Here is an 11,735-nt window from a genome sequence, read left to right as displayed (position 1 = left end):
TTGGTTAATCTAATATTTTATGATCATTTTTTATATTTTAAAAATAATTATGTGCTTTCTATTTTGAAAAAAAAAATCTAATAAACATGTTTAAAATCTCTTTAAACACAACAAACATATATATGGCAATAGTTCTATTTTCGTTGTTTTTAAACTTCATATATCTCCCAAAAATACTTGGTAATTTATTTTAGTTACTAACATAGAAGCCGACTCAAACATTTAAGCATCATTTGGAAGTAAGATTCAACCTATTTTTTTAAAAATTATTAAAATATAATTTTTTTGCTTCAGATTAATTTTTTAGTGTTTTGGATTGTTTTAATGTGCTGATGTTAAAAATAAAAAATAAAAAAAAATGTTATTTTGATACTTTTTCGAGCGAAAAACACTTTTAAAAGCAACCACTATTACACGTCCAAACACCTTAATAATTTTATTTTCACTCTCTATAAACTTGTAAGAACAAATTGGTATCGCCTATTAATTATTTTTTACATTTTCTTTCTTATGATGTTTCAAAATTTAAGATATGTTAGGGAATAAAGTTTTTTGATGATTGGATTATGGGTTAATCAAATGTTCATTCAAATAACTCTTTTCTTCAAAGTAAAGGAAAATATCTCTTGATAAATGTTAGTTGATACCTATAAAAAGTTTTTTTTTAGTGGATTTGAGGACTTTCAGGTAGTAAAATCAGTAATTTTATAGAAAAAAAGAGTAATAAATATGTTAGAAAGCATCAAATTCCAAGAATAAAATTGTTCTTATGTTGAATATGGATGGTTTTTAAATGTAAAATCTTGTACCTCTTACCTACATAGTTCCAGGGATATTTATAATCGATGAACCTTTTTTTTTTCTTTAATAGAGAGGTTGGAGAGTTATTTTACCCTATAACATTAATGAAATATAAAAATCCCTTGCACATGCATCAACGAGGAAAAATATTTCTTACACATGTATTAATGAGGGGAAATATCTCATATGCATGTATTAATGAGGGAAGATATGATTGAGCTTTAAAATGAGACTAAGACCTAAGGGAATTGGGTATATCCCTCGAGGCTGGGCTCAGTGAGCTCGCAAGGTGCTAGGAGTTTGCCAACACCTAAGCTTGAGTATGCAGGTATTGGATATGAGTTTAATAATTAAACTTGTAATTATTATAGGCTTATGCTAAAAATAAATTTTTTAGTATTAAATATTTAAAAATATCAATAAATCTTGGTTTATGACTTTCTAGATTCAATTATGTGCTAAACTTTTAAAGACAAGCTTTTGGAAGATCCAATTGATGTTTAGCACAAGAAATAACCCAATCATTTTTTACATGTCCAAAAAGAGAAAATTTCTTTATCCAACAATTTTTTTCTTGAACCTGTATAAAATAATATCTTTTTATGTGTGATTATGATCATAATCTCTTTTCTAAATCGCTTGTTAGGAAGCATGATTACAATTGATTTTTAAAATACTTTTTATACTGAAATACATCAAAATGATTTTTTTTATTTTTTAAAAATTATTTTTTAGATTAACATATCAAAACAATGTAAAACATAAAAAAAAAAATTTAATAAAAAAATTTAAATTTTTTTAAAAATTTAAATACAACTATATTTCCAAATGCTATTTGAACCTAATCTAAAGTGACTGTCAAACCATATGAAGTGTTGACTAGTTCGAGAAACTTACACTCGGATTTTGTGATATAGATTTTTAAAATTAAATAATAAGGTACTTGATTGTTTACTCAAATATTCTGGTTTGAAATATGGGAGTTGGTGTTTAAATTAATTTATATTTTTAATACATCAAAATAAACTAATTTAAAAAATACATTTATTTATTAAAAAAATACACACATCTCTCCAAGAATGAATGAGTGAAAAAGAAGGCAGTCTTCACATACACAGACGAGAACAATTTTATTGGAATAAATATATCATCATTAAAAAATATTAATTAATTTAAACACATGCATGCACAGAGAGTCTCACAGTCACAAAAAATCGAAAATAAATCTGAGTCTTAACTCGTTCGCACGCATCACTGGTATTTCTATGATGCTTCCTCTCTTTTGTCAACAACAAAACCAACACTAAAAGAAACCCATACTTCCTTTCCAGACTTGTTTTTTTATCTCTTACAAAACTCAAAAAAGAAAAAAGAAGAAGAAAGAAATACGCACTGTTTGATCTTTTGATTATGCTTTCAAAGAAACAAGCTTTCTTCATTCAGCACCATTTATAGATCAAAACAAGCAAAGCCCACAAAAAAATCCCATTTCTTACCCATTTTAATAGAAAATGGTGCTAAAGAGATCGTCTTTGAGTCTCTTTTTAGGGTTTTTGCTGATTTCTTTGATAGCACCAAGATCTATAGCTAGATTTGTTGTTGAAAAAAACAGTTTGAGGGTTACATCACCAGATAAAATAAAGGGTACTTATGATAGTGCAATTGGGAATTTTGGGATACCCCAATATGGAGGTAGTATGGCAGGTGCTGTTGTGTATCCAAAAGATAATAAAAAGGGTTGCAAAGAGTTTGATGAGTTTGGGATTTCGTTTCAGTCGAAGCCTGGTGCTTTACCCACTTTTGTCTTGGTGGATCGTGGAGGTATTTACCCTTTTGATATTTTTGGTCAATTAGTTGTTTTTTTTTTTTTTTTTTTTTGTGTGTGAGTGATTGGTCCAGGTTTGCTTGATTGGATACGTACCCTTTTTGCATTTGAGGTTAGTTTTTGCAAGATTTGTGGTTTTTTTTGGGTTTGGTTGATTGTGAGGTGCCCTTCTGTTAATTTATTAAGTTGCACATTTTAATTTTGCTTAAGGTTTTTTTTTTTTGTGCCTAATTTGATTGTTTTTATGATGTTTTGAGGTGTACGGTTGGGAAGCTACTCTCTTTTTGCTTATGGTTTATTAATGGTTTTCAAGTTTAGGTTGTTGAGAAGGCACCCTTGTTTAATTGGGATCATTTACTTATTTTAGCTACTTTCAGTCAGTATAGATGTTTAAGGAGGTTTCCATTTGTTGTTTCAGATTAACTTGCTGAAATTTTAGTTCTTTTTAGACAGTGTGAGAGGCACCTATACTGCTGTTCTAGAAAATTCTTATTTGATTGGTTTGCTTTGTATGATAGATGAATCATCAGTGCACCAAGTTATTTTAGCTCCTTTTAGGCATTTTGCACAGCATACCAATTGTTTCCTGGTTCCATTGCGTTGGAAACTACTGTACTGTCCTGAATATGCCAATTCTTTACTTGTTTTGTTGGAACAAGCTTATGAAAGTCTGCACACGTTGCAACTTGATTTTCCCATAGTATTTGAGCTATTTTTCTTTCTTTTACTTCCCCTCCCCTTGATCTTTGGTTCCTTTATGCTTAACCAGGATCACATTGTTTGGTATGTTGCATATGCTGTTAAGGAATTATTATCCATCTAGATATCGGTTTTGTTGGATTCAGGACTTTCTTCTGTTAAACTACATTCCTCTAAGACTACCTACATAGCTGTAATACTAAATCTATAATTAGTTCTTTATATTGCTTTTCAGATTGCTTCTTTGCCTTGAAGGTCTGGAATGCCCAGAAGGCTGGGGCTTCTGCAGTTCTTGTTGCAGATGACATGGAGGAACCATTAATAACCATGGACACACCTGCAGAGGATGTTTCATCTGCACAATACATTGAGAACATAACAATACCTTCTGCACTTATCGAGAAAAGCTTTAGTGAAACGTTAAAGAAGGCACTTAGCAATGGGGATATGGTAAATGTGAATCTTGATTGGAGAGAAGCTGTTCCGCACCCAGATGATCGTGTGGAGTATGAGCTATGGACCAACAGCAATGATGAATGTGGGGTTAAGTGTGACATGTTGATGGAATTCGTGAAGGACTTTAGGGGTGCAGCACAGATACTTGAGAAAGGTGGTTACACTCAGTTTACACCCCATTACATTACTTGGTATTGCCCTCAAGCATTCACCTTGAGCAGGCAGTGCAAGTCTCAGTGTATAAATCATGGAAGATATTGTGCTCCTGATCCTGAACAAGACTTTAGCTCGGGTTATGATGGGAAACATGTTGTTCTTGAAAATTTAAGACAACTATGTGTTTTTAAAGTGGCAAATGAGACCAAAAAACCTTGGGTGTGGTGGGATTACGTGACTGATTTTCAAATTAGATGTCCCATGAAGGAGAAGAAGTACAACAAAGAATGTGCTGATGCTGTAATCAAATCTCTTGGTAAATATTTCATAGCCACTTCCTCATATTTTAAGGATACTATTGATCACACTAGAAAATGGGAAAACCAAGAGTTTTTAGTGTGCTAAATTTCTTATGCTGTTCATTTGTCAATCATTAGGGCTCGATGGTAAAAAGATTGATAAGTGTATGGGAGACCCAAATGCTAACTCTGAAAACCCAGTTTTGAAAGAAGAGCAAGATGCCCAGGTAATTGTTGTGTTATTTTTTATTCTTCAGTTTAGCATGATTCTTTTAAGGGACCGTCAAAAAATTTTGAATTTGTTTTGTTTAAAATTAATATTTTTTTAGTGTTTTTGAATTGTTTTGATGCGCTGATATCAAAAATGATTTTTTTTTTTTTTTTAAAAAAAAAACATTATTTTGATGCATTTCTGAGTGAAAAACACTTTGAAAAGTAACCGCAACCACACTCCCAAACACACCCTAAGTCCATAAGTTTGGATGCTTGTGCCTGCTTGCAATTGTCTTAATCTCTGATACCATTTAAACCATATATCACTGCTTTACAAAGACCTTCATGTAGGTTGGAAAAGGAACAAGGGGTGATGTAACCATTTTGCCCACCCTTGTTGTCAACAATCGTCAATATCGAGGTCTGTTATTGCCTGCTTGTATTCCTGGATGAACGTTACATTTGGCTATTTATTTATTTTTGGAAAAAAAAAAAACTTGGCTCTTTCAGGAAAGTTGGAGAAAGGTGCTGTTCTAAAGGCTCTATGCTCTGGTTTTGAGGAAACAACAGAGCCTGCTGTTTGTTTGAGTGGTGGTAGGTTTTCTTAAGCTATTTGTCCTGATTTTCTTGATATTGAGGCCATCATTTGATGAATGACCCTGACTAAGAGGATTTGAGTGCTTGGTATTGTGAGTAGTCACTGAAAGCATGCTAGACCTAGAACCATATTTCATTTTAGATCATGAGTCCAATACCCTTGTTGTTGAGACTAACATCTAGCGCCAGCTGCCTTGGGTGATTTGCGTACTCTCAACAATAGTTCCTGATTGGGGAATTCCTTTGATACAGATGTGGAGACAAATGAGTGCTTGGACAATAACGGGGGTTGCTGGCAAGATAAAATAGCCAACATTACAGCCTGCAGGGTATGAATTAAAACTTGCTGCAAGGCATCACTCTGGCTTTTGATATATTTAGCTCTGTTTGACAACCGTTTTTATCTGTGCAGGACACGTTTCGTGGGAGAGTATGTGAGTGTCCTCTTGTTGATGGCGTGCAGTTCAAAGGAGATGGTTACAAGAACTGTGAAGGTAAGCTCTATGTTTTTTTTTCCCCTTTTATAAATCAGCATAAACATGTAAAATGTTATAATATAGCTGTTCGTTCATTCAGTAAAGCTTGGTTGTCCTGCTGATGATGATAAATAAATGTCTGAAAAAAGTTATTTATGTACAATTATGGGCTATTATTAGAAACAAATACTCACAGTACTGACTATATTCATAGTCAGTAGAATTGCAAGATTTCCAAAATGAAAATCTAGTTCCATTGATGATACATGGATCTGATGTATACTTGAGAGACAGCCTATGTTGTTTGAGGGTTTTTGGGTGAAAGTTGGGTAGACTAGGCAGGAAAGTTCCAATCCTAGTCAACTGGAATCAAATAATAGTGACTGTTTTTCTTCGATTTCATTTTTTTGAGTAGTGGGGTGGGTGGGGGGAGAATGGTTTCAAATAGCTGTTCTAGCCATCCCTCGCAAATAACTTTGTGAGTAGGATTTTAGCCTAGGTTCTGGACCCAACACCAATGGATTTACTGCCTAAGCTAACTAGCATCACACTTGGTGTATTCTGTCCCAAGGTTTAATGGATCTTGCTCTGTTAAGCATGTGCTCAATATTAACTATACGTTTTGAGGTTCATGTTTGATGTTTGACTCTCAGATGTTAGTATTAGATGTGTTTGCACACGTCATAAGGGGCAACTTGTGTTATTTTCTAATTAAATCTGTTTGATATGCTTGTTCAACAATCTTAAAGTGTGCTATGCTTTTAAAGTGATTGTATTGTTTTACAGTGAGTGGATCTGGGAGGTGCAAGATTAACAATGGGGGCTGTTGGCATGAATCCCGGGACGGACATACCTTCTCTGCTTGTTTGGTTAGTGAACATCATGTTTTTCAACTTGTTATTCTCCAGTAAATATATTGAGTTTCAGTTTCTAATTTTACTGTGGACAGGATGTTGATGGTGGTAAATGCCAGTGTCCTCCAGGATTTAAAGGTGATGGTGTGAAAAGTTGTGTAGGTAAGAAATTCCTCCATTGTCATCCTTAGTATTGTAGTTTTATCAGGATGGGGAGCCTAATTCATTCTGAAAGGAAATTTAAGGATTATGCATGCAAATTGAGTCTTCAGAGAATGTTATGGTGCCTGAGGTGTAAGTTGCAAACAGAACAACAGGCCATGTTTGGTTGAAATATTGCATAATTGTTAGGTTTTGAGAACGTACAGCCATATACAAAAAGACCGAGTCATTGTCTCATCCTTCAACAGGCACTTGGGTTATGCCTGTTGACTCTCATCACACTGCTTTGAAGTTAGAGGTTGATTCACGCATGATTTCTCAGGCACCATTCCACTCAGTTCAAATCTAACAGCAGTTGTCTAAATCCAGTGTATTCAAATTATTTCTTCTATGCTACCCCAAGCAATGGGGTAATGCTTATGAATCACCATTGTAGGATAAAGCAAATGTTTAAATTTTAAACTTATTTATGCTTGGGCCACCAAGATGATCTGGTTTTACTGAATTGTTCATAACACTTTTCTGAGTATCCAAATCTTGCCAAGTCAAAATAGTTTTGGGTTTTATCCTTGACTTTGTTGAAAACAAAATCCTGCCAGATAAATCTGCATGTTCGTCGATGCTCCTGATTAATATGTTGTCCTATCTACTTATCTTTGACTGTGCAGATGTTGATGAGTGTAGAGAGAGAAAAGCCTGTCAGTGCCCTGCATGTAGTTGCAAAGATACTTGGGGAAGCTATGAATGCTCTTGTAGTGGGGATCTTCTTTATATCAGAGACCATGATACCTGCATAAGTGAGTTAGAAATCGTACCTCCTTGTTTGTTTGTTTAGAAACTTGCAATAATATGGTCCTTGTTTTGATGTCTGTCCTCCCCATGATCAATACCAGGTAAGAGCGGCACCGAAGTGAAATCAGCATGGACTGTGGTTTGGGTCATATTTATAGGCCTGGCGATGGCTGCTGGTGGAGGATATCTTGTCTACAAACATAAATTGAGGGTAAGCACAGTGCCCAGCATTTTTTCCCTTTTAAAACCATACCTTTGGTTAAGTTTTGCCTTGTTTTCTTGCTCACTCCAGACACCTGTCTGTTATGTGAACATTTGGAATAGCCGTGTTATCTCTATAGTAAAAATCTCTTTGCAACTTTTGAGGGATATCTATTAATGCAAAGATGAAGCATATGATTATCCGCAAAGTTTCTTACCCTGAACTTGGGCCATCTATTACTACTTTTAGGATCTCTTGTTAAGCATAGCTGGAACATTTTAAAAAGGCTAAACGACCAAAAATTACCCTGAACTTGGGGTCAAACTAAACTTAGCTCTTGAACTTTAATTTTTTTTTTATTCGGGTACTTCGAACCAGTTTTTTGGTAAAAATAGGCCATTTAATCAATTTTGACCATAGGTGATAGCCTAAAAAAATGGTGTCATGAAAACATGTGTTTGAATTTTTTTTTTAAATAATGGAGGGACATAAGACCTAGACAGAGGCTATTTTTTTACCAAACATAGTGCATGGTACTCAATAAAAAAAATATAATTCAGAGGCTAAGTTCGGGTAGTTTTTGGTCATCCAGCCTTTAAAAAATGGCTGAAAAGTACAGTATGGTAACTATGTTAACCACTTGTGAATTTAATATTAATTGCCATTACAATGGGGCTAGAGAGCTGCATATGGGCTGGCCGGGTTTCGGTTTACGTGTTGGTTAGAAAACTTCAAGCAGCCGGATCAATGAGAGTTGGGCATCAAACTGAGTATCTGGATTGGTCTTTGCAACATGTCATCTTGAAACTCTTATGCATGTCATTGTTATACTTGTGTTGCAGTTAATGCATTTCAGTTGATGTTTTTTTCTTTCTTTCTTCTTCTTGTTTTTTTTTGCAGTCATACATGGACTCAGAGATAAGAGCTATCATGGCACAGTACATGCCTCTGGACAGCCAAGCAGAAGTTCCAAACCATGTCCATGAGGAGCGGGCATGAAGAAAAAAACGCCCAATCATTAACACTCTTTTGTTGCTGGTAACAGCAGTGTTGATGCGGTTCTACTGTTGCTCTTCTTTATCCATTTTTCTGCGTGAATTTATGTACATGGACGATAAGAGTGCAGATTAGAAATTGTACTTCGTTTATTAGGACTGTAAAATCTTACACTTGAAGTAGAGATTGGATTTGGGGTAGACAGGAAGGGATTTGGCTGTAACGTCCAAGAATATTCGTTCCCATCCCTAAATTTGTCACGTAATCTATTTTAATTCTGTAACTGATCCATCCCTTTTAGACAGGTTGACCTTCTTTTTGCCGTTATGTACTAATTCAAGGAGAGTTGATGTTTTCGTTTGTACGGATGATCAAATTTGTGGTGGAAATACTCTTGCCTTGTTCCAAAATTGCTGCCACGCGAAGCTGCTATAGCCCCTTGATGTTCTCTGTCTGTTCATTATCTTTTCTCCTTCCCTTTCGTTTTGCTTGCTTTCTGATCTTCCCGAAGGATAACCTAGCATCGTCCAGGACTTCACAAATTTAAAGGCATGGTGCAAGTAGGAAATCATATGCATAAGAAACCATGAAAAATAAGCAGTGGTTTGTAAGTTGCGATATCTGTAGTGGATGGTCAATGAAGTGCAAGATTTCTCCGTTTCTGTTCGTTGGAAGCCTCTGCGGGCACGCCGTTACTGGTCTGCTCTACAGCAAGTAGGATTGCATAGAATGAATTTGAAAATCTTTCGGTCGAAAGTTGATCATTGATATTCTTTCCAGCAGATTTTCTTTGGAAATTCATTTTGGTTGCATGGAAAAGAATGCACCTTCATTATATGCAATCCTTAGGGCATTAATATGTAAAAAATGTCATCCTCAAGGAAGAAAAAAACATCAGTTGATATGGTAAAAATCATATGCCAGTACAGATCAGCAAATTCTTAGATTTTAATAATAAAAAGTTAAGCCACCAACTGAGATTGACTGTTCTATAGACAAGTTCATGTATGTTCTTATGGACACTTTTTTATATTCAAGAATAAAAACTCTGCTCGGATAGTGTTCACCATGTCAAGGTGTCTACATGAAAGAATTTCTCACGATGATTACTCCTCGTGAATTAATTTTATAAGCGAAACCCTATCTATACTCGTACAGTATAAAACCATTACAAAGTGGCAATGACTATATTTTAATCTCATCACATATGCTATTAACAGAAATAATAATAAAAATCACCACCCTCCTCTTAACATCTACTATCGTCTTGGCGTGGTAAGCTTCAGATGATCAAGATCGATGTCCATACCATTGTACGCGATAGGAGCATACATCCACAGGCCTTCAGAGCTTAGCAGCTGCAGAATTTAAAACAAGAAAATGGGAAAAAAAATGTATCAAAAAATTTGTTTCATGTCAAGATATTGCTAAGTTAGAAACAGGCAACGTTAAATTCTTTTGTAGTATAAAGAAGGAATTTAATTTGCTCTTACCTTAATTTGGAGTTGCAAAAACTTCACATACTGGACAGCCTCTTCAAGCATTGTGCTAATGTCAACCTTCCATATCAATAAATCAAGCTTGAGAATTTTGCGAAACACAAAATTTATAGCTGATAGAATCAGAGATGGTATCGTGAAAAATACTCCATATATACCTTTGTTCCATTGGGGACAAGGTTTTGTAGAATTCTCAGCCTCTCATTTATTCTCTCTCTTCTTTTCTGCAATAAGAAAATAAAAAGATCTATCAATTCCTGTTACATTGTGGGTGGGTGGAAGAAAAATGTTTCATCAAATCTGGTTCATTGAAATACTTTGCAAAAGCATTGAGAAGGGTAGCTACCCTTGCATAGAGGCTCTGGGGATCAGTGGCTGTTCCCTTACTGGCTCTTGTTTTGCCACTTGAGTTGAGAGTTGTTGTCCCCTTTGAGCTTAAACTTGAACTCGCTCCTCCATTGAGCTCCTGGGAGGCATTGGATTCATCCTCTGAGCAGCATCCGCTTGAGACAGGACCATTAAGGCCACCATTGCTTTCTTCATCATTGTTGCTAGTCGAGGCAACCTTCTGGCTCTTCTTTGACCTTACATTCCTCTTGTTCTTTTGGGCCTACTCATTAGAATCATAATTAGACAGTGCCTTGAAAAAGTAAAACTGGTTGCTATACCCTCTACAACAGGAAATAGAACTCCATCCATTGAGTCTGTAGCAAATTCTAAGGAGGTGAAAATGCTGGTTATTGTACTTACATCTCCCGTACGTCGTGATCTTTTCTTGGAATTCTCAGGTGGCTTTCCGCTTTTATCTTCCAGGGGTAGTTCAGATGCTGGCATCTTTGATTCTCTCTTGGGTTGCAAATTGCTTTCAGGTTCAGGAAGAGCAGCTACAGTCTGGTTTCCACCAGATTCTTCCACATTTCCATTGCTCAATTCTTGGTTTGAGAAGTCATCGCCATCAACAACATACGAGTCTCCCATGCAAAAATCCATTGACATGGAACTATTAGTGTTTGCCAAAACTGGGTGAGAATCACTCAGGTAGTAGCTTTCTGCACTTGAGTTGGGAAAAAGAATGCCACTACCACCACTATAACCACTGCTCACTTGTGAAAAATGGTACGGATTAGTATCAGCAATATCCGAAGAATACAATAAACATTCATTGGCCCCTTCCATGTTCATTGTTGATTCATGGTTAGGCCAAAAACTAGATGGAGCTCCAAAGCTTGAACTTGAATCAACCTGATTAGGAGGACAGTTGACAAGCAGCTGTTCCAAGAAATCAGCCTCCTCACTTGTGTACATTCTACTAAGAGAACTCCACTCTCCCTCCGCAGTGGCTCCAATAGGCTCCATCTTTTTTTCTCGTTTATTTTTTGTAACCTATCAGGGAAATCTCTAGTGTTTTTGTGAGTTAACTGCTGGCAGAGGCTCGATTAGACGATGCTTGAAAGGAAACAGGGATTAAAAAGACATATTTATACCCAGCAGCAATGAAGAATGTTGAGACAAACATTGACTTCACTTGTGTAACAATATCTGAATTTATTATTATTTGCAATTATTAACATATGAAAGGGTCTCAATTCCTTGTAACCAATTGGGACCAGTTCGTAATGGGGGCCAAGTACAACTCATCTATCGGACCTAAATCAAGCAATTATGGAACTAAATTTATTCAGCAACCTTTCATTAACGCCTTAGTCTT

General features: G+C 35.5%; 2 protein-coding genes across 2 annotated transcripts; one reads left to right on the top strand and one right to left on the bottom strand.

Moving 5' to 3' along the window:
* The first annotated feature begins 1,977 nt into the window (after positions 1-1,977).
* On the top strand, positions 1,978-8,888 carry LOC118055493 (vacuolar-sorting receptor 3). Its single transcript, XM_035067414.2, has 12 exons — positions 1,978-2,622; positions 3,561-4,253; positions 4,375-4,463; positions 4,801-4,870; positions 4,960-5,043; positions 5,299-5,375; positions 5,459-5,540; positions 6,309-6,391; positions 6,472-6,538; positions 7,207-7,335; positions 7,432-7,541; positions 8,433-8,888. The coding sequence occupies exons 1-12, from the start codon at positions 2,313-2,315 to the stop codon at positions 8,529-8,531; spliced, it is 1,893 nt and encodes a 630-aa protein (XP_034923305.1). The 5' UTR covers positions 1,978-2,312; the 3' UTR covers positions 8,532-8,888.
* Positions 8,889-9,787: 899 nt separating this feature from the next.
* Positions 9,788-11,383, bottom strand: LOC118055369 (uncharacterized). The gene is made up of 6 exons (XM_035067251.1): positions 11,110-11,383; positions 10,778-10,959; positions 10,374-10,637; positions 10,186-10,251; positions 10,022-10,087; positions 9,788-9,886 (listed from the first exon to the last, which is right to left on the bottom strand). Exons 1-6 carry the CDS (start codon positions 11,381-11,383, stop codon positions 9,788-9,790), a joined length of 951 nt encoding a protein of 316 aa, XP_034923142.1.
* Positions 11,384-11,735: the final 352 nt, after the last annotated feature.

This window comes from Populus alba, chromosome 1, assembly GCF_005239225.2.
Source record: "Populus alba chromosome 1, ASM523922v2, whole genome shotgun sequence".
Lineage (NCBI taxonomy): Eukaryota > Viridiplantae > Streptophyta > Magnoliopsida > Malpighiales > Salicaceae > Populus > Populus alba.
This window is presented reverse-complemented; position numbering and strand designations above follow the sequence as displayed.

What these genes read in the sequence shown, in the direction of transcription:
- LOC118055493 (XM_035067414.2), top strand. Translation starts at nt 2,313, where the DNA reads ATGGTGCTAAAGAGATCGTCTTTGAGTCTCTTTTTAGGGTTTTTGCTG. An exon ending in CAACAATCGTCAATATCGAG is followed by an intron (nt 4,871 to 4,959) that starts GTCTGTTATTGC and finishes TGGCTCTTTCAG; the next exon opens with GAAAGTTGGAGAAAGGTGCT. An exon ending in CCAACATTACAGCCTGCAGG is followed by an intron (nt 5,376 to 5,458) that starts GTATGAATTAAA and finishes TTATCTGTGCAG; the next exon opens with GACACGTTTCGTGGGAGAGT.
- LOC118055369 (XM_035067251.1), bottom strand. Translation starts at nt 11,383, where the DNA reads ATGGAGCCTATTGGAGCCACTGCGGAGGGAGAGTGGAGTTCTCTTAGT. An exon ending in CCCAGAGCCTCTATGCAAGG is followed by an intron (nt 10,252 to 10,373) that starts GTAGCTACCCTT and finishes TTCTTATTGCAG; the next exon opens with AAAAGAAGAGAGAGAATAAA. An exon ending in TTGTCCCCAATGGAACAAAG is followed by an intron (nt 10,088 to 10,185) that starts GTATATATGGAG and finishes TTGATATGGAAG; the next exon opens with GTTGACATTAGCACAATGCT.